This window comes from Mus pahari, chromosome 5 (assembly GCF_900095145.1).
Source record: "Mus pahari chromosome 5, PAHARI_EIJ_v1.1, whole genome shotgun sequence".
NCBI classification, from domain to species: domain Eukaryota; kingdom Metazoa; phylum Chordata; class Mammalia; order Rodentia; family Muridae; genus Mus; species Mus pahari.
Window position 1 is genome coordinate 154739097 of NC_034594.1, and position 20030 is coordinate 154759126.

The 20030-nt window shown below is 47.7% G+C and overlaps 1 protein-coding gene across 3 annotated transcripts in view; it reads left to right on the forward strand.

Moving 5' to 3' along the window:
• Positions 1-20030, forward strand: part of Capn8 (calpain 8) — a 68115-nt gene that overhangs the window by 24195 nt on the left and 23890 nt on the right. For 2 of the 3 annotated variants that reach the window (XR_002380534.1, XM_021197859.1), the window contains exons 3-10: positions 9645-9763; positions 9955-10088; positions 11103-11271; positions 11970-12053; positions 14386-14471; positions 15990-16064; positions 16732-16892; positions 19851-20026. Coding sequence is in view for 2 of the 3 variants with exons in the window: in XM_021197859.1 (XP_021053518.1) it covers positions 9645-9763; positions 9955-10088; positions 11103-11271; positions 11970-12053; positions 14386-14471; positions 15990-16064; positions 16732-16892; positions 19851-20026 (1004 nt within the window). In the remaining variant the exon portion in view is untranslated. Of the gene's footprint in view, positions 1-9644; positions 9764-9954; positions 10089-11102; positions 11272-11969; positions 12054-14385; positions 14472-15989; positions 16065-16731; positions 16893-17528; positions 17540-19850; positions 20027-20030 lie in introns of those variants that run through there. The other variant, XM_021197860.1, reaches the window with a different exon arrangement.

The window sequence follows — 20030 nt, forward strand, 5'->3', positions numbered from 1 at the left end:
CCCCCTCCCCCTCCCATCAGCTACAAGTCAGGTACACTGCTCAACATTCAGGATGGCCCCCACCATAAAAAATACTCATTCCATAATGCCAGCCATGTTGTAGCCGAGATCTCTACGCCAGTTCATGACACTTCTATCATAAGAGCGTTGCTCACCAAGAGAGCAGCTCTGATCTAAGCCTGGTTCTTACCTCACACAGTATCGACACGTACCACGTTGAGTTTCTCTGTTGGAGAAGCCTGCAACATAGGCTGAACTGTAGGACTCCCTTGATGGTTCAAGTACATGACCTGTAGGAGTTGCGTTCAAATCACTTCTGACAGCGCCATCCTGAGGTGGTGCAACGGGTTGTGTGCTGAGATCTCGGTGGAGTTCATCATCCCCCTGCCACCAGCATCCAGGCGAGGCAGACCCTAACCAACCGAAGCACGAACAGCCAGAAGCGTTTGTGTTCTAACACAGTCAAACGGGCATGAATGAAATGCAGCAGGCTTGAAGACGCATGCTCACCAACAGGAGGGAGGAGGAAGGATGCTTCCGAGATTGCCGGGCACCGAAGTGCCAAGCTAAATTAGTGCCCTGTGTGTAAAAACATTTGAGCAGTGTTATGGAGGAAGAACGGGTGAAGGGTGCCTTAACTGTGATAAAATATTGAAGATGCTTTTTTTTAAAAAAAATTATTTATTTATTTATTTTTTAAACAAGCATTTGTTAGTGGGGTCAAAATCTTTGGATTGCATCTGAATGTGTAATCAGGGAGACTGTATTGGTTATTTTCAGCTTGCTAGGGTGCCTCCATTTCTAGAGAGAGTGAATGGGAGGGAGGGAGGGGAGTAGAAACTAGCCAATCAAAGGTATAATAGCTCTCCCTGGTCTACGTTCTTGTCTCTTTGGAGCACGTAGTCCTCCTTGGGTTATTCTTTGTGAGAATTATTATACAGGGGAATGGTTTTTGTTCCTTTGAAATTCATGAAAATCCCAACATGTAGTCTTCGGAGTAGAGGAGGTAAGGAGGTGGTTACGTAACAAGGCCTCCACCCTTATGAATGAGATTGGTGCCTTTATAAAAGAGCCTCTGGTGAGCTTTCTTCTCCCTTCCAGTATGTCAGGATGTGGTAAGACATCCCTCATCTATGAACCAGGAAGAGGGCTCTCAAAAGATACCAAGTCTGCCAATACCTTGATCTCGGCCTTCCAGCTTGCAGAGCTGGGAGAAACAGATTGGTGTTGTTCACAAACCACCTAGTAGGCAGTGTTTTATCTTAGCATCACAAGTGGACAGAGGTGCTTCTTAAAGTCTTGTTGCTCTCCAAGACGGCAGCTCGATACAATGAAAGCCGAAATAACTTTGCAACGGAAGGGGGACCAGATGGCTTTTGTACAGCCTGGCGCTGACTGCCTCCTGAAGAGGCGTTGGTCTCTTCTATGGGCTCCTTTCCTGGTTTACCAGGGCCCAACAGACCTGACTCAGCTCCCTCTGAATACCCATGAGCACATGAGACATCAGTTCTTCATCTGGTGCCTGACCCCGGAGACCACGCCATAGCCTCTGCAGAGGGGTGGGTCTGCCCTTCTTTCCTCCCTTGGCTCGGGCACCATGATGAGCTTCTGGTCTCTGTGCCTCAGCACTCCACGTCACCATTTTTCTGCCTCTAGATTTCTGAGTTGGCAGCTGGGCACGAGGACTGCCTGGGCCGGCCTCCTCTTCAGAGTGTCTGGGGTCCTCCAGTTGCACTTCCCGAGGTGAGGAAGGCCCTCCTGCTGGCTTCCAGAGTTTACCTTCTCTCCTTTCCTCCTTCTCATCTCCCTGCAGTCCAGAAGCATCTCTGTCTACCTAGTGTTTGAGAAAGTCCCCGAAGCTTAAGTTCTTGTAGCAATGGCTCTTGACATCTGCAGGCTGTAGGTTTTTTTTTTTTTTTTTTTTTTGATCTTTTATCATTTGCTTCTTTGCGTTTTGAGACAGGCTCTTGCTCTATTGTCCAAGCTAGTCTCCAGCAACCGATCCTTCGGCCTCAACCTCCCGAGCAGCTGGATATACAGAACATGACGAATAAAACAGCAGGTGTTGCTGCTACTGTCTCCACATTACTAAATGCAGTGGTCAGTGGTCAGTCATTATCATCTCAAATCCGTGTGTAATATCTGCCCGGCTGCTAACCTGTCTACTTCACGCCCCCTTCTTTTGGTTGCCTGGATGCCACAGTGGGATAATTTTGCCTCTTGCCCTGGCCCTAGCAGTGACTTCCCAGCCTTTTCTTTCCCAAGAGGAGCTGTAATTTACTGAGCTGTAATTTAATGGCCACATTCTATGTTCTAGCTGTTACAGGTCCCATGTGATCAGTTAGTACCTATTCCAGTGGGGGATCAATCAGTAATACTGCCAGTGCGTAGATGATGAGCCGAGGCTCGGGGAGGTGCTGCCTCTTTTGGGGTCCACACAGCTAGTAAATAGCAGAGACTGGAGTCATACCCATATCTCATGCTATATTCCCATTAAGGGAACTGTACCCCTTCACTAAAGTCAACATGAAAAGGCTCTGGGACTCTTTTTCCCTCTGGCATTTTCAAAGATGCAGCCTCAGCCTTGGGTAGCATTTCACATTCTTCATGAAATGCAGAGCCGTCAACAACCAGTACCCCTCTCTGTTGACTCATTATCTTCAGTCTGTCTCCCTTGGAAAACATCATACTTGGGTGGGTATCGTGTTTCGAACATGAGAAGTTTGTCTTAAAAAATGTCTTTGGGTGTGTGTGCTTGCATGAATTTATGTGCACCACATGGGTGCAGGAGCCCACTGAGGCCAAACAAAGGCATCAGATCCACTGGTACCAGGGTTTTAGATGGTTGTGAGGCACTGGGTGGGTGCTAGGAACCAATCTCATCCCCTGGAAGAACACTGAGTACTCCAAACTGTTGAGCCATCTCCTCAGCCAGGAGAACTTTATCTTAAAGACAAGTTATTCCTAATCAATGATGAGAACAAGGCTCTTTGGCCTCTCTGGCTCCCACTCATGGCTGGGCTCGTCCTGGTAAGTGTTTCCATATCCCTGTCCCTCTGTGCTTCTGGTGAGGCCACTCCTCCCCAGGCTTCTTCAGATGGCCACTTCTTTTACCAAATAGAGACACTAGTGGGAAAGGCTGTCTCCTGTGTGCCCTCTCGTGAGTCTGTTTCTGTCCTGTGTGTGCCTGCCATTCACAAAAGACCTTCTAACACGTTCAGTACATTGGATAAAGAGAGGGGAGGCTCTTCTCATCTCTTCAGTTCAGTCTTATGTTAGTCTTGCTCAGTTGGGCCAGGGGAATCACAGACTCCTTTGCCCAAATTCCTCATTCATTTCTCCTTTTCCCTGACAAAACACATGGTGTCCTGCCCCCTCTTCTTTCTCTCTCTCTCCCTCCCTCTCTCCCTCNTCTGGGTATCATTATCTCCGTCTCTTTCTCTCCTCCCCACATCATCTGGACTCAGATCAGTTATTTGCGTTTGCTGTGGTTTGAATAGTCAGTCCCCACTGAGACTCTTGAAGTGTGCTGGTTTTGGGGAGGTAAGGCTGCTTAAGCTATGCGTTCATTGAGAGGGGTTGGTGCCTTTTCCTGGAGAATGACTCAGCCAACACAGGACATCAGGCTTCCTTCCTCTTTGCACGCACTTACTTGCCCAACTCTTGTTTGCCATGAGTTGAAGCATCATGAAACATTTGCTCTTAGAGTTCCTAAACTCTCAGAGCCACAAGCTAACTGTAGTCCTTTCCTTTTTAAATCACCCCACGGCTCGGATATTCTGTTAGAGCAAGAAAAAAATGGACAAGGATGCCTATGCCCCTGTCTTAGTTTCATTTCCTGTGATAAAATACACCAACAACAGCACCTTTAAGGAGAAAAAGGTCGACTTAGCTACAATTCCAGGTTCCAGTCTATCATGGTGGGGAAGTCAAGACAGGAACTTAAAGCTGCTGCTCACATCAAGAACTGGGAGAGAATGCAGGATCACTCTGCTCTGCTTGCTCTCTCTATTCTCACACAGTGTAGTAGGGTACCATCCACTAGTGCAGTGTAGAAGGGTACCATCCACTTTTAGGCTATGTCTTCCCACATCAATGATCACAATCAAGACCCTCCCCATCACAGGCATGCCTAAAGACCAACCAAATCTAGACAACTCCTCACTGAGACTCTCTTTCCAGGCGATTCTAGACTGTCCCACGTGGACAAGTAGACCCATCACAGTCCCTCACACAAGGAATCGCTCCTGTCTCTGGAAGCACATTCATACTTGCCGGTGCTGAGGAGTGCTTGGGCTGTCCCAGCACACTCCTCTCCCACGTGTCAGAGATTCATATGCAAATGCTACTCTCTGTAATTCCATACTCCATGATTCTCTGTGGAGGTCCGATGGACTACCCAGCCAGTGTCCCCAGAACGCAGCCAGCTCAAGCAGCATATAGAACAATGTGTGTATTTCAAGTATCCTTACTTCCGATATTTTAAAAAACTCCTTTAGTAGAGTTTCTTTTAGAACCATCTTACAAGGCATTCTAATCACTTTGTTATTATCTCAGGAAAATGTTGGCTGAAAGAACCATTAACCTCGACCTAAACAAGAGGGGATGAGAAACTCATAGTTCTTTGTGACAGGAGTCTGGAGGTGGGTGGCCCTGGGCTAGTTCTTAGAAATCCAGACACACACTGGGCTTCTGCTCTGTCTTCCCACGTATCTAGACTTTCATCCCACTCTGTTTTTGTTTGTTTGTTTGTTTTTGTTTTTTGAGACAGGGTTTCTCTGTGTAGTTCTGGCTGTCCTGGAACTCACTTTGTAGACCAGGCTGGCCTCGAACTTGGAAATCCGCTTGCCTCTGCCCCCCTAGTGCTGGGATTAAAGGCATGTACCACTATGCCCGTCCCGTCCCACTCGGTAGCCCTGAGTTTCTGAGATGCGTGTGGATCTGCAGGCATAGGTCAGACTTCCTAGGGAGGGAAGGAGATAGGGGTAGAGCAGTAGGCAGACACTTTGCCATGCTTCATTAGGAAAGCAGGTGCGACTATCAATTTCCCACATCATACTTAAGCTCTCAGGAGTGCTAACCTGTGGTCACTAGCCAGGAGGTGGCGGAAGCGAAGAGACCTGTCTGTGGACACGTTTTGGGCCTTCTTGTCTACCTCATTTGCCAACAAATTTGCCAATGTGGATCCCAAAGCTTCATCACTGCCTCTGGAAATCAGAACTGTCCTCAGAGATCTAGGTGCTGTGGCGTTGAGGCAGGCCCCTCAAACAGGAGTCCAAGGTGTTTTAAGCAGAAGAGTAAATGCCTGTCGTTCCGAGACTGCCTTTGAAAGGAAGCACATTTGTTTGGGCGCTTCAGGAAAAGCATCCTTGTCAGGAGGATTCACTCGAATGTCACGTAGTAGTTGGCAGGGATCCAAATGCCTATACCTATGGCATTCTTTAGATCCCATTGCGCTCACTGCAGCAGCTGAGTGGGCCCTGGAAAATGTCAGGAATGAAAGAGAGAAAGAAACATTAAACTCTTCCTTGGCTGGGCCGACATAGTGGATGTTAGCCACCGAGGGATGCCTTCTGGCATGTCTTTGTGTCATGTCTAGGAAGCACTCAGGGTGTGGTATTGCAGCAGCTTAGCCTGTGAGGATCTTCGCATCAGAAAGGAGTCAGGGTCATACCTGTCACCATGGCGGGGCAGCAAGCAACTCTGGTTTCTCTGAGAAGTCACCTGCTTCAGAGACATCACAGAGCAGTCATTCTGACCCTTCCCTGGGGACTGTGCCCATCTCACCTGTCACGGAGCTCTGAGTAGCCAAGCCTCTTGGTGTGATGCGGGTGTCGTGTATGAGAGTTAAGAGGTTTAACGCATGGCCCTGTTCACTTCAGCCCAGACCTGGGGTCATGAGGTGAGAATACGTATTAGGCAGGCTTATTCCCTCACAAAGGGTCAGAACGTGATTCATGAACTCCTTTGGTCGTTTGCTGACATGTTTTTCTTTGTCAAAAATTCACTGGGTCATCTCTGTCAGCTACTGGGCTGCTACTGGGAGAGACTCACCGCTCCTTCTCAGCAGGAGATATCAGGGATGAGGGACCCATATCAGGCGGGGATGAGGGACCCATATCAGGCGGGGGATGAGGGACCCATATCAGGCGGGGATGAGGGACCCATATCAGGTGGGGATGAGAGACCCATATCAGGCGGGGATGAGGGACCCATATCAGGCGGGGATGAGGGACCCATATCAGGTGGGGATGAGAGACCCATATCAGGCAGCCTTGGTAGGGACTAGGAGCTCTGTGGAGGGAGGGCTTGGGAATGTAGGGTTAATTAGAGATCACAAGGAACGTGCCACCGTGGAGCCTCCCTGTGGGTGGACTTGGGGGCCCAGTTTGTGGGTTACGATCAGCTGAGAGGGATAAGGAAGGTCTCCAAAACACACAAAGGACAAAAGCAGTGCCTTCTGAGTAGACCCCAAGTTAGTGGGGGGTGAAGACTCAACTGGCCAAGTTGTAGGAAGCACCAGAGAGAGAGACAGACAGACAGACAGAACAAATAAGAAAAGATCAGGCAGGAAAAGTGATCAGGGTTCGCTTTGTGCTTTCCAAGTTTGACTGGAGGCTAAACTCACAGTGGGCAAGAAACTAGGCAGGTAGGGTGGAGTTGCTCTGGGAAAGGTTTTTATTTTGTTTCTAAGCCAAGAAAGGCAGAGCGATGACATTGTAACACGACTTCATAGGAGAGTTCACAAGAAGCAGCTGAGCTGAGGGGAGCCCCATGGGGGAAGGGAAATCTGTTGTCTCCACCCTTAGGAAGTTGCTTGTTTAATGACTTACCACTCTGCTGCAGTCTCCTGTGTAAGGAGCAACATAGTGCAGTGCTCATGCGGAAACCATCTCCAGTCTCACCTTGAACTTCGCCTTGCCTTCCTGTGATCATCTGCAACATAGCATTTGTTAGTGCCCTGAGGGAGGTAGAGACCATGCCACTTCAAATGTCAGAAAAATTACTCAAAAAGTAACCTGTGTGTGTGTGTGTGTGTGTGTGTGTGTGTGTGAGAGAGAGAGAGAGAGAGAGAGAGAGAGAGAGAGAGAGAGAGAGAGAGAGAGAAGGGGAGAGAAAACTTAGTTTGGAATGTAGTCTTAACCTCTGTTTTTTTTTTGGGGGGTGGGGTGGGGAAAGGCTGGGGGTGAAATTGTGACAGCACTCCTGCTGGTGGTGACAGACCTTCAGACACTGGTCCTCGGTCATAGATTGCTGACTACATGCTCAAGCAGTCTGAGTGTAAAATACCAGTGTGTTCACTCCTGGACCGTGGAAGCAACTTTCTTAGCCCTGCCGTTAAGATGAGAACATAAAGTTAAAAAAGGGCCTGGAAAACATTTAAAATGTTGCCAGGCTGTTAGTCTGAAAGTACATAGGAGAGGTTGAGTATTTATTTATTTATTTATTTAAGCATCTTTTATCTGTTGTTTGATAAATTTCATATATGTATATATGACTCTTGAACATAGCCATCCCAAAGCCATCACCCATTCACTACTCCAAGAGTGTGGGGCTGGGGCTTCCACTCTTCCCAGACACCGATCAACACCTGCCCTCCTACCTCCATGTCCTGCCTTTTCCTTTTAGATTTAGTTTATTTTATGTATATGGGTATTTTGCCTATATGTATATTTGTTCTCTCTCTCTTCCCCCCCCCCCGTGTGTGTTTGTGTGTGTGTGTGTGTGTGTTAGTTATGCCTGTGGAGGTCAGAAGAGGGCATAGAATCCCTAGAACGGAAGTTAAGGAGTGTTGTAAGCCACTACGTGGGTGCTGCAAACCAAACCTAGGTCCTCTGCAAGAACAGGTAGTATTCTTAACCACTGAGCCATCTTGCCAACCTCTTCCCTTTTTCTCTCTCTTTCCTTCCTTCCTTCCTTCCTTCCTTCCTTCCTTCCTTCCTTCCTTCCTTCTTCCCTGACTTCCTTAAGCAACTCTAACCCTCTGAGTCTAGCTGGTGCTGCCAGCTGAGTCGCTGAGGATCTTGTTGGCTTGACTTTGTTCAGGTCCTACAGGAACCAGTGCTGTGGCCACGCCCTGTCTAGAAGTCAGCATTTCACAGTGGTCTACCTCTGGCTACTATGTTCTTTTGGCTCCGTCTCCCACACCATGTTCTGAGCCTTGCTGGAGGAAGGATGGATATATATGTCCTACTTAGGACTGAATGCTCAATGGTCACTTAGCCTCAGCACTTGGACCTGTTGAGTCTGTGCTGGTGCCAATGCAGAAAGGGGCTTCTCTGGCTAAGGTTGAGAGCTACCTGGAGGGCACAAGGAGGTGTTAGAGCAAGAAGAACCATTTGCATAAGAGAAGCAAGGACTGCTTCACTAAACCCTAGACTCTGGAATCCACAGTAAAGCTGGAAAGAGGCAAGATTGGGCTGCATGACGCCATATTGCTTTATACAGTGTGAGGGACACTAAGGACACTTTGCCCTCATACTCTGCAGAGCCATGAGCATCTACACAGGTGTGAGCACCATAGCTTCCGAGATGCTGGTCCCTCCCACTCAGGAGGTTAAGGTAAGCATGGAGTGTCCAGGGCTTGTGATTCCTCAGTTAATGTCACCAGGAGTCAGTGGCACTGTCTTGGATGTGGCTTTCAGGGCCTAGGAGGTCTGTCTCACACAGAAGGGGGTTTTCTATTTGCTTTTAAATATACTCAGACATTTGAAGTGGCCAACACCAAGCCCTGGGATGTTTAACCTCTCTTGACTTTTATTTCATCTGCTTCAAATTATGATGATTTCATGCTAATCAATACCTCAAGGGTATTATAACCAAGGCTCTCACTGTGAACTCTGAAACACAAAAGGACCATTATCTTCCACACAGATCATACAAAATCAACTGCCATTACCCAAGGCCATAATGGGAAAGGATTGATCACTCAGTTACTGATTACCTTTCCCCTCCCTCCCTCCCTCCCTCCCTCCCTCCCTCCCTCCTTCCCTCCCTTGCATATCTTATATCCTGGCTGAATAGGTTCACTGTTTTTCCCAACCAAATGTATTTGTTGACAACAAATGGAGCAAATGGGGGGATTTCTTTCTCTCTTCCTATTTTCATTCCACTGACAGTCTAGGAACTGTGAAGTGCTCACTGTACAAGGGAGGCACAGTATAAAAATGAGCAGAGAGTTTCTATGCCTGAGTAAAACCCCTCCCCACTGAGGCCTAAGGAGCTGAATGTGTGTGCACTTCAGCCAGGAGGGGAGAACCTACCTGTATGACGTAGGAGAGTGCTGTGGTACCTTTGGTCGACTATGTGTCCTCCCAAGATCCAATTGGCAGCCCCCAAGCCCAATGTGATTATGCTAAGGGGTGGGCTTTAGGCATCAGTGCTCCTCTGATAGGGCAGGAGAGTTAGCCAGGTCCTTTTGCCTGTTCACGTTTCTGTCAGGCATCAAGCAGAGAGAGTGGCTCTCACCAATACCAGTTCATCATCAGCTTCTTGAACACATATATTTCTGTTGTTTATACATAACCCTGTTGCAGGAATTGTGTTACAGCCAAAGTATAGTCTTCAACAGACACAGACTCTGGAGTGACAGGGACAGCGAGGGCCTGGCCAGATCAGTCATTGCCTCCTCTGATTCCTTGCAGGAGACTGTTGGCTTCTGGCAGCCATTGCCTCCCTCACCTTGAATGAAAAGCTGCTTTATCGAGTGGTTCCTAGAGACCAGAGCTTCCAGAAGAACTACGCCGGCATTTTTCATTTCCAGGTGTGAGTCCTTTCTTGTGACCTTTATCACTACTTTTGTATTATAGATATTACTCCAGATCTGTGGCATCAGAAACTCTGGAAGCAAGGCCAAGTTACTGACGTGAGATTATCCCTCTGGGTGATTTGGGTACACACTCCAGTTTGAGAGCCGTTCCTTTATACATCTATCCAACTGTTTCCTACCCCTAGTTCTGGCAGTATGGAGAGTGGGTGGAAGTGGTCATTGATGACCGGCTCCCCACCAAGAATGGACAGCTGCTCTTCCTACACTCCGAAGAAGGCAGTGAGTTCTGGAGCGCTCTGCTGGAGAAAGCCTATGCCAAGTAAGTGGGAAGGTGAAGAGCCAGAAGACCCTGGAGCCTCCCTGAAGGTTCTCTCCCGCCCTCCTACTCGCGGAGCCATGGCCAAGTTTCTCCCCAGCATCCAGACATCCATAGGCTATGCAGAAAGCACCACTCTGAAGAGAAATGGAAATTTGGGCTGGGAGTTCTAGATCTCATCTCTGGATCTGGGGATGCAACTCAGTAGTAGAGTGCATGCCTAGCACGCATACAAAGCCCTGGTTCAAGCCCCAATACCATGAACTTAAATAAGTAAAAAAATGTTTTTTTTTTTAAACGTTACTTCTGTCTCATAAGAATCTCTCTCTAGCCAGTATCTTATTCTCTCTCAAAACTCAAGGTAAGATCTTAGGGCAGCATGGATGTTTAAATGATAATGATGATGATGAAGAAGAAGAAAAGAACGGTTTTTAACTACCAAACTCAACAAAGTTTCTGCTCATTCCTTGAGTGACATTTTTTTTTTGGTTGACATTCCAAGTTTCATGACTTCTTTGGGTTTCTTTGAATTAGTCTGGTCTGCGGTCACTCTGTTCTAACACCCCAGTAACTTTCTGGCTGTGTTAGGGCACTCCTTAGCAAATACCTCCCAGCCTCAAGGGAGGGTTCTCCATTCCTGTCTGTGCCTGGGCACCCCCAGGAACCCAAGCAGTCAGAGCAAATTCTGGAAGGGTTACACTTGGTTTTGAAGCTGGGAGTCCTGGAGGGGCTGCCTAAGGATCTGTCTCTTGTGAAATCCCGGGGTATCTGTCTAAAACAGTGGTCTGTGCATGTTCTGAGATGTCTGTCTGAAACAGTGACCTGTGTGTATTCTGAGGTGTCTGTCTGAGATGGAAGCCTGTACGTGTTCTGGGCTCCTCTTCACAATTGTCCAGGGTCTTTCCCTGGCCCTCAAGTCTGTATCTTGGCATTGTCCCTTCCCACAGCCCATGGTCCCCTTTGTTGGGGTTGCTCATGGATGTGTGGATGGTGCATATTTTCTTTCGTTTTCAACAGGCTCAATGGTTCATATGAGGCTCTTGCTGGAGGCTCCACAATTGAGGGGTTTGAGGACTTCACGGGTGGCATCTCTGAGTTTTATGACTTGAAGAAGCCTCCAGGCAATCTGTACTACATCATCCAGAAGGCCCTGCGCAAAGGCTCTCTGCTGGGCTGCTCCATTGATGTAAGCCTCAACTCTTCGCCTCTTTTCTCTGGTGACATATTGGTTTACAGTGTACAGGAAATGGTGAAGCCTGGTGAGTGGGTGGGAACTAGGGTTGGTCACATTTTAAGATTATCGTTGGCTGATAACGGAGCCGCTTTAGCATGGTTAGACTCATCCCGAGATCACAGCCCAGACCCCTGATCCTAGGCGCCGTCTACTTACCGTCTTTTTGCTAAGTTATCTCAGTCTTTGGGAAAACAAACATGGCAGTTGACAATAGTTGATGGACTTGGAGATTCCTGAATAGAAGTAGGGGATCCTACTCTGACAGGAAGGTTGGCTCTATAGAATGCCAATGTGGTCTTAGAAATCAGATCTGGAAGCCACTAGCCTGAGGGCTGGTTGTTATCTGTCTGGTCATGGGCTCTCTTTTCCTGTGTAGGTGTCATCATGGGTAGGTTTGTTTGTTTGTTTGTTTTGAGACAGTGTAACTATGATCAATCACACTGCAGCCTCAGCAGCCCCTCAGAGCCTGACTGGCTTATTAAAATGGGTTCTCTAGAAATGGGTCCCTCTGCTCATGGGTTGTGGCCAACCCTACACTCTTCCCACCGGGGAGGTCCCTAGATGTGTTCTATACTGTTAGAAAACATTGTAGTGCTGACCCCAAAGAGGTCAGGGTCAGCCTTATTGCTTGGACTTTCTTCTCGACACAGGTCTCAAACGCAGCTGAAGCAGAAGCCACCACCAGGCAAAAGCTGGTTAAGGGTCACGCATACTCTGTGACTGGAGTTGATGAGGTAGGAAGGGGTTAATATGAATGACAGCCAAAATCTGGTGTATCCCAAGGATGTAGGAGGTGACACTGAGAAAGTTTGAGTTCCCTTTGTGCTTTCCTGCTTGCCCAGGGCAAGTTTCTCTCTGGATTTGGAGCCCTGGACTGATGAGCAGTTAACACTTGGCTTCTCAGAGGACAGTATCTGAGCCACTCTGGCCTCCAGCTCTCTGGTTTTAATTAAATTCAATTCGTTTATGAGGTGTGGTCAGAACAGTTATACTGACTGTCAGTTAGATTCTATATATGTTCCAAACAAATATTCATGTAGGCAAATCAATATAAACCTGTAGGAGTCCCTAAAAGAAGTAACAACTTCTACTGCAGTGTTCAGGGTGATATTTAATAATGAGAAGGCACATAATTTTCATTTTCTGGCCCCAGTATTGCCAGATACTATACATGATTTTTATTTTATATGATTTATCTATGTCCAAATAGGATTTGCATAATTTGTTTATGGTTGAAAGCATAGATATAAGTGGACCATAAGACAAAGGTAAAAAACATCAATCTAAATGGGACAACTGAGAAGTGAATTTACTTTAGGTTTTCCAGTGGTCAATGCAGAAAGAGCCACACACCAGTTCTCCAGCTTGCTGTTTGTTGCAACTGTGACAACATTTACTACATAGCTCTCGGTTGAGTGTGGTATTGTAAAATCAAGTCAGCTCTATAAACATGAATTGAGTATGTATGAGGGAACTTCGGGCTAGTGTTTCATGGGAATAATGAGGATAAAGACTAGTAGACTGACATCTTTATGAATGTATGTGAGTCCTGGCATGGGTGCAGGAGTGCATGAGGACCACACTCGAGTGTTCACTAAATAGTAGGGTGAGGGAGTGTCTTAGTCCATTTTCTGTTACTATAACACAATCCATGAGTCTGGATGATTTATTTTTTAAAAAGAGAGGCTTTTTTTTCCCCATGCATTCAGAGGCTGGGAAGTCCAGTACTGGGTAGCTCCACACTGCTCCCTAACAGCATCATTGGAAGGATGGGTGGGTGCAGAAGACAGACAAACTGGGCGGGCTGGATTTGCTTTCTATCACTCTTAGCAACCAATCCAGTCCTGAGATAATGAAAACTCACGCCAGAAGAAGGAACTCAGGCTCTTAGGACAGACATTAATTCCATTTCCTGTTTTAATCTCTTGAAAGCCCCACCTGCAAATCTCATGACAGCAGTGATAAAAATTTACCATAGCTGTCCAAAGGCATTTATACACTTAGACTATGGGGATCCTCTGCTGGGCTCCTGCCCTTTCTGTGGAGAGATGTGAGCAAGCATCTGCTCACCTGGATACAGCACCAGTGACAGACAGAGAAACAGCCCCACCCAGATCTACCTCAGTGAACCAGTGGTTATATTGGGCTTACTTCCTAGAGCCCCTACTTCTCAAGCACAACTGCATCACCAGAAAGCCACCATGGCTAGTGGCACATGGATATCTCTGTAGCTGCTTGTGTGAGCTGGAGGCAGCATTCACTGAAGAACCTCTGCTTGCCCTGCAACTGTTCACTACTTTTATAACCTCAGGGAGGAGCTTTGTGAATCTTGTCACTTTTAGGAACTTCCTGGACCTCCATGTTTCCTTTACTCCCCAAGTCTTATGAGTTTTCTTCAGGAGGTGATAGTTACACAGCTAAGTGATTTCAAATAATTGACACTCTCAGAGTCTCATATTTTTTCCATCAAACTGTGAAGTTTAAATGCAGTGATTGTGTATTTGAAATGCTTAGCACTGTACCTAACCCAGTATTAAGCAATAAATATAAGTTGAACCAGGTGGTGGTTGTGGCACATGCCCTTAATCTCAGCACTTGGGAGGCAGAGACAGGTGGATTTCTATGAGTTCAAGGCCAGCCTGATGTACAGAGTGAGTTCCAGGACGATCAAGGCTACATAGAGAAATCCTATCTTAGAAAACCTTTCTCTATGTCTATGTCTATGTCTGTCTATGTCTATATCTTTCATGCTATCAGCTTTGTTTATGGGATATTTATTAGGTTGCTGTCTTTGATACTGAGAATGAGGTCCAACTTAGTCAACTGCAAAATTTAAACCTAAGTTTAAGTAGATACATAGTTGTTTTTGCCGTAGATTCACTCTTCACTTGTTCTAATAATTTGTGAGAAGAGAGGAACGTTTGACCAAGGCTTAAATGCAAGCACGGGAAGGACATGAATGTGTGGTGTTTCAGCAACATTTGGAACGCTGACTGTCCTGGGTGCAGACACACACTGCAGGCAGCAGTCGTGGTGACTCACCTGTGTGGTGTGTGGATCTTGCAGGTGGATTTCCGTGGCCGCCCAGAGAAGCTGATCAGGTTGAGGAACCCGTGGGGTGAAGTGGAGTGGTCAGGAGCCTGGAGTGATAAGTATGTCCCTTTTCTTCTTTCTCAGAGCTCGGCTATCCCGGGGCAAAGGTGTCCTATAACACACACTATACATGACAAGACCCACTGCTCCGTGGGTTCTGCGGGGCTCACCTCCTGTAGATTATGCAGTCTGCTGTGGAAATAGTTTCTAGGACGGGAAAAGCAGAGTAGCGACCTCTCTGCTGACGTTTTTGATTATGGATTTCTGCTTTGGCATCTCCATGGAAGTTTGCCTATTGCTGAAGGCTTACTTATTCCCTTCCTGCCTACCACACTGGGTGCTCCAAGGTCAAATCGATAGCTCAAAAATCTGATCTTTCCATGTCACAAACACTGCTCACTCAGTACCAACAGAAAACTAAGATGTCAGGAGAACCTTGGTCCTGGGAGCCATGACCCACTGAGGCAGTAATGAGTGAAGCGTCACACCATGGATGGGTGTTGATCCCTAACTGGAAGGTCAGTCTTTGGGCTGCCTATCCAGGAGTAAGGGGAGTCCATCAGAGGAGGTGAGGTCCTGGGATGACTTTTCTCTGGCACCCATGTCTTTCATGTCCCCTACCAGCCAGGAACTGCTTGGGCCATTGGAGAAGGTCACTGAAGGTCCGAGATGACACAGCATCTGGCTGTGTTGTCAACATTTGGAAACCCCAACAATGACAATAACAAAGTCAAGCTAACCGGTAGATTTAGATTAGATCTAGAGTTCTCCATTGGATGCCTAACCTTTTTGTTTTTTTCAAACAAGCACTCTGTGGGACTCAGTACTGATTGAATGGATGTTTTGATGGTTTTAAGAAGTCCCAGAACCCAAGTGCTTAGAAGCCAGCTGGAGGGAGAAGCTGGCTTAGAAATCAGCTGGGGAGGGAGGGATGAGGGGTGGTTTCTGAGTGTGCTCAGGGAAGAGCCTTTGTTTGGTTTTAGGATCAGTACTAACCCTGTTCCCTTATCTAGATATTGCACATGTATCTCAGGAAAACCCACTGTGAAGGTCAGGCAGCTGTAGATGACATTTGAATAAAGCATGTGAATATCGCCACAGAAAGGCCACACTAGTGGGACACTTGAGGGAAATTTCTAAAAAACTGGGCCTGATGATCAAAGCTGTAGACTTAGGATGTGGACAGTATCTATGTACCCAGAGCTGGGTGGCCCCAGTCTGACAGGAGATGAGACTGGCGGATATCCACTAATGGATAGAGGAGTGCATGCCCTTTGTGTGACAGGACCTCCTTATTCTCATGGTCAGAAGTCCGTGAGTCTTAATTGGAATATAAAACTTGCTCAGAGACTGAAAATTAGCCAGAGCCATCACAGTTCAGCTACATGCCCAGGCCATGCAGGAGGGCCCATCCATGGCTTCACCCATTCCCACCATGGTACAGCACCTCACACCAGGTTCAGTCTGTCCCTTGATGGAACTCATCCCATTTGTGATCCTTTGGAGACATTTAGCTTCAGTAAACAGCTTGCATCTCAGAAATGACCACCTCTGGCTCATTTTTTCCCCCTCCACAGTGCACCTGAGTGGAATTACATAGATCCAAGGAAGAAGGAAGAACTGGACAAGAGAGCAGAAGATGGGGAGTTCTGGTAAGGAGCTGTACCGAAGGGCCTTGTGGCCGGTCTGTTCCAAAGTATACAGGAGGGTCAGTCTCTAGGACTTGCAGGAATGTGATAATGTCCCCTTCCCCTTCCTCTGGTATAATTCTACCTTCATTCTCAACTCTAAAGCATTGGAACCCAGCTCTCTGCCTGTTGCAAGCCTAAAACAACCCCCCACCCCGCCAATTCTAAGGCCTAGCATCTAGTCAAAACAGGATTATTTCCTTTCCTTGGGAGGGAGGGCTGGAGGGGGGATCCCTTGGAAGATGGAATGTCTTAGAGGAAATCTCTACACTGTATCTCATGGGGACTTCCTCAGAAATGAGCCTTTGGCGGGCTTTGCTGTGATCCAGCCTAGAGGTGAGGGCTATGATCACATCCCCGCTCCCAGGAGGAGGGGATGGTTCCTCTGGTTCATGGTTCCAATTCTGTGTGGCTGGTAGCTACAGAGGGGGAGATTCTCTAGGAACTGAGACTCTGACCACAGCCACAAATCTGAACGGTAGGTAGCTCTGCTTGTGTGTGTGACTGGGCTGTAGAAGGAAACTCGGGCAGCCCACAGTTGCCGGAAGACAAAAGCTCTTTGCTGGGCCTTTAATCTCTCTTCCAGTCCAGCCTGCTTCACTTGCTCCCTTCTGGTTCCTTTGTTCTTCAGGATGTCCTTTTCGGATTTCTTGAAGCAGTTCTCCCGACTGGAGATATGTAATCTGTCCCCGGACTCTCTGAGCAGTGAGGAGATACACAAATGGAACCTTGTACTTTTCAACGGCCGCTGGACACGGGGCTCTACAGCCGGGGGCTGCCAGAACTACCCAGGTGAGGCCGAGGGCCCTCTGGCTTTTCCTGCGGAGGCTGCATGACCTTTTAACATGGATCTATGGATAATTAATGCTCGTGGTTCTGGGGTTCTGTTTCTCTTCTGGCTCGGAGGCCAGGCTGGCAAGGGTGGACAGTGGCTTTGCAGCTGCCTATCTGAGGCCTCAGCTTAGCTCCTCTGTGTTTAAATCGTTTGTGCTTCAGCCCTTCTGCCCTCCCAGCTTGCTGCATTTTGGTCACCTCTCCTGAACCATTGCTAAGGCCTCCTGCTCTTCTCTTGGACTCCTCCCTTCCCTACCTGGTCCAGCTGGCTGACACCACCCCCACTGAGCTTTGGGACAGAGTAGCTAATGCTGTCAGACAGCAATCTACTCTTCTGGGCTGTTCTCAGGAGGGCAGTCAATCTGCTTTGTTACCTGAGTTAGAGCAGAAGGGGTAAGGCTGTGGGGTCAGGAATGGACATACATGGGCTATGTATGGGTCATGTCCCATTCTGTGGGGGTCACCAGGGATCTATCCCTAGTGGGGATGTCCTGGCCCAACTTCTGCCTCTGACTTAACTCTGGTTCCTCATCTTGCCAAAGGTGACAGTGATCTCCCTGGTTCCTACATGATGACTAACATGTACTTGTGTAGGCTCCTCCTAGGTCAAGTCCACTGTGGCAGCAGCTGAAGAAACAACCGAGAAACAACCCTACAGTTCCCTGGAGAAATAACGGAACCGGGCTTGCTAGCTCCCCACCTTCATGCTCCTTGGGCTTGCTGTTGCTCTGTTGATTTGTGTTGATTGACTAGGTATCTCTGTGCAGGGGCGAAGAGCAGCTACTTCCTTCCCAGCCAGGGCACTGCATGCTGTAGAAACGGCAACATTGTAAAACCCCATGTGGATACAGGTCCTTCCTCCACTCTCATCTGTCTCCATCTGGCTGCAAAGACCAGATGGCCTGCCCCCATCAGTCAGCTTACCGGTTGTGAGACCTGGGGGACATTCTTGTCCTGGAGCTTCAGTTTCTCAGTCCTCACCATGATTCATAAGTCCTACCTTCCAACTAGCTGTGGCCCAGTGAGCATTGTAACGCAGAGTGCACGGGGAAGCGCTTTGTAAACTGTGCGGCGTTATACAAATAGGATGTATTATTTTTATGGCCCATTCTCTTCCTATAGTACTGTTAAGGAGTAAACAAAAAATGTAGGGATTGCGGTAATGCTACATTTGGGAGAAATTAAAACATGCTCACCATTAACAAGCTCTTAGAGAAGACATAGGAAATTCGCCTGGATCATTCTGGAAGCTCAGAACCATAGGGGGTTCCCAAGGTATATGCACGCACCAAATCATAATCCCATCTGTGCTGCCAGCTAGCTGTCAGGAAGAAATGGATTGTTCTTGCCTCGTGGTAATGAAGTAAGTACAGAAGATTACTGAATTTTCTGTCTCCCCTGGAATCCACAGACACCTGATCTTAAAATCTATATGCACCTGAGCCTTGAGTGAAAAAAAAAATATATCTAGAAATGGAGGCTCTGGAAAGGAGAGGCTGAATAAGTATTCTCGCTGTTGGGGAAAAAAAAATAAAGAACGTGCGTTTGGCCATCTGCGACTGCTATGCTGTTTTATAGTGTTGTACCACTGTATAGAGATGGTGAGAACACTCACAATCCCTCCTCACTCTAAAACAAACATTGCTCCCCAACTCGTTGTTGCAATTGAACACTTAACACAGCGAAATTTGCCAGCTCTGTCTTCTTCAATTATGCTCTAAATTCGACTCCACCATAGAACTGTTGTGTGTCCATGGCTGATCTCTTAGATTTTTCCATGTCTAACTTGGGTAGATACTAAGTTGAGAGAGATCTTTTCAAAAACTCTCTTTGAAGATAGGAATCTCGTGTGTGCATGGGGTGTTGGTTTGTGCATCTCTGTGTGTGCACACTTGCAGAAGATGTCAGGTGTCTTCCCAGATCAACCTCCACCCAGTTCCAGCACCCTTTGTCCCTTATGCCTTTGACACAGGGTCGCTCACTGAACCTGGAGCTATGCCAGCAGGGCCAGCAATCCTTTTCTGTCCCCCAACAGCACAGTCACAGTCATGGCCACAAAATTTGTCATGGTGCTAGGATCTAAACTCAGGTCCCCTTGCTTGTCCAGCAAGCCCCCCCCCCCTTGCCCACTGAGCCATGTCCCCACCTCTAGAAGGCATCTTTCTAAGTATCCACAGGTGGTGACTCAGGAAAGTTAAATGAAGCTGTGGTTTCTCTTACATTATTAAGTGGCTTGTCTGGAAGGGCATGTGTCTCATCAGTAGGCTGCAAAACTGAACATCCTGGAGGCTTTGTGGGCTAAGGGGCAGAGGGCGGTGGGTCTCAGGGCCTTGTGGGATTAAAATCCAAAGCAGGAGCTTCTCCTGGGCTTGGTGGAGCACACAGAAGTCAGGAGGCTTTCAAACCATCAGGCAGACACTTTTTTTTGTTGTTTTTTTCAAGACAGGGTTTCTCTGTGTTTCCCTGGCTGTCCTGGAGCTCACTCTGTAGACCAGGCAGTTCTTGAATTCAGAAATCGCCTGCCTCTGCCTCCCAAATGCTGGGATTAAAGGTGTGCACCACCAGTGCCCGGTGCTTCTATGGTTCATATTGGACTCTGTCCTTATCCACCAGCTCCTTCCAGGTGGAGCCTTTGGCTAAGAACAGGAAGAAATGAAGGCTTTCCAGGAAGGCAAATTATTGTTTCCTGGTACAGTCCAGAGCAGCCCAAGATGCTAGCTACTCAGACGGTTCTGGGCTACTGGTTGATTCAGCTGATAAGATATATGCTCTAAGTGTCTACCTGTGGGATGGGTCAGGGAGGTTCCGCTATGTCAGGCAGTCTGGCCAGTGTTATTCTTTCCCTGGGATGATGGAGGTTCTTGCCTTTTTTTTTTCTCTCACCCTCTTGGACCACCATCACTGCGTGACTTCCAGCCACTTACTGGACCAACCCCCAGTTTAAAATCCATTTGGACGAGGTGGATGAGGACCAGGAGGAGGGCACCAGTGAACCCTGCTGTACAGTGCTGCTGGGTCTGATGCAGAAGAACCGCAGACGTCAAAGGAGGATTGGCCAGGGCATGCTCAGCATAGGCTATGCTATCTACCAGGTAT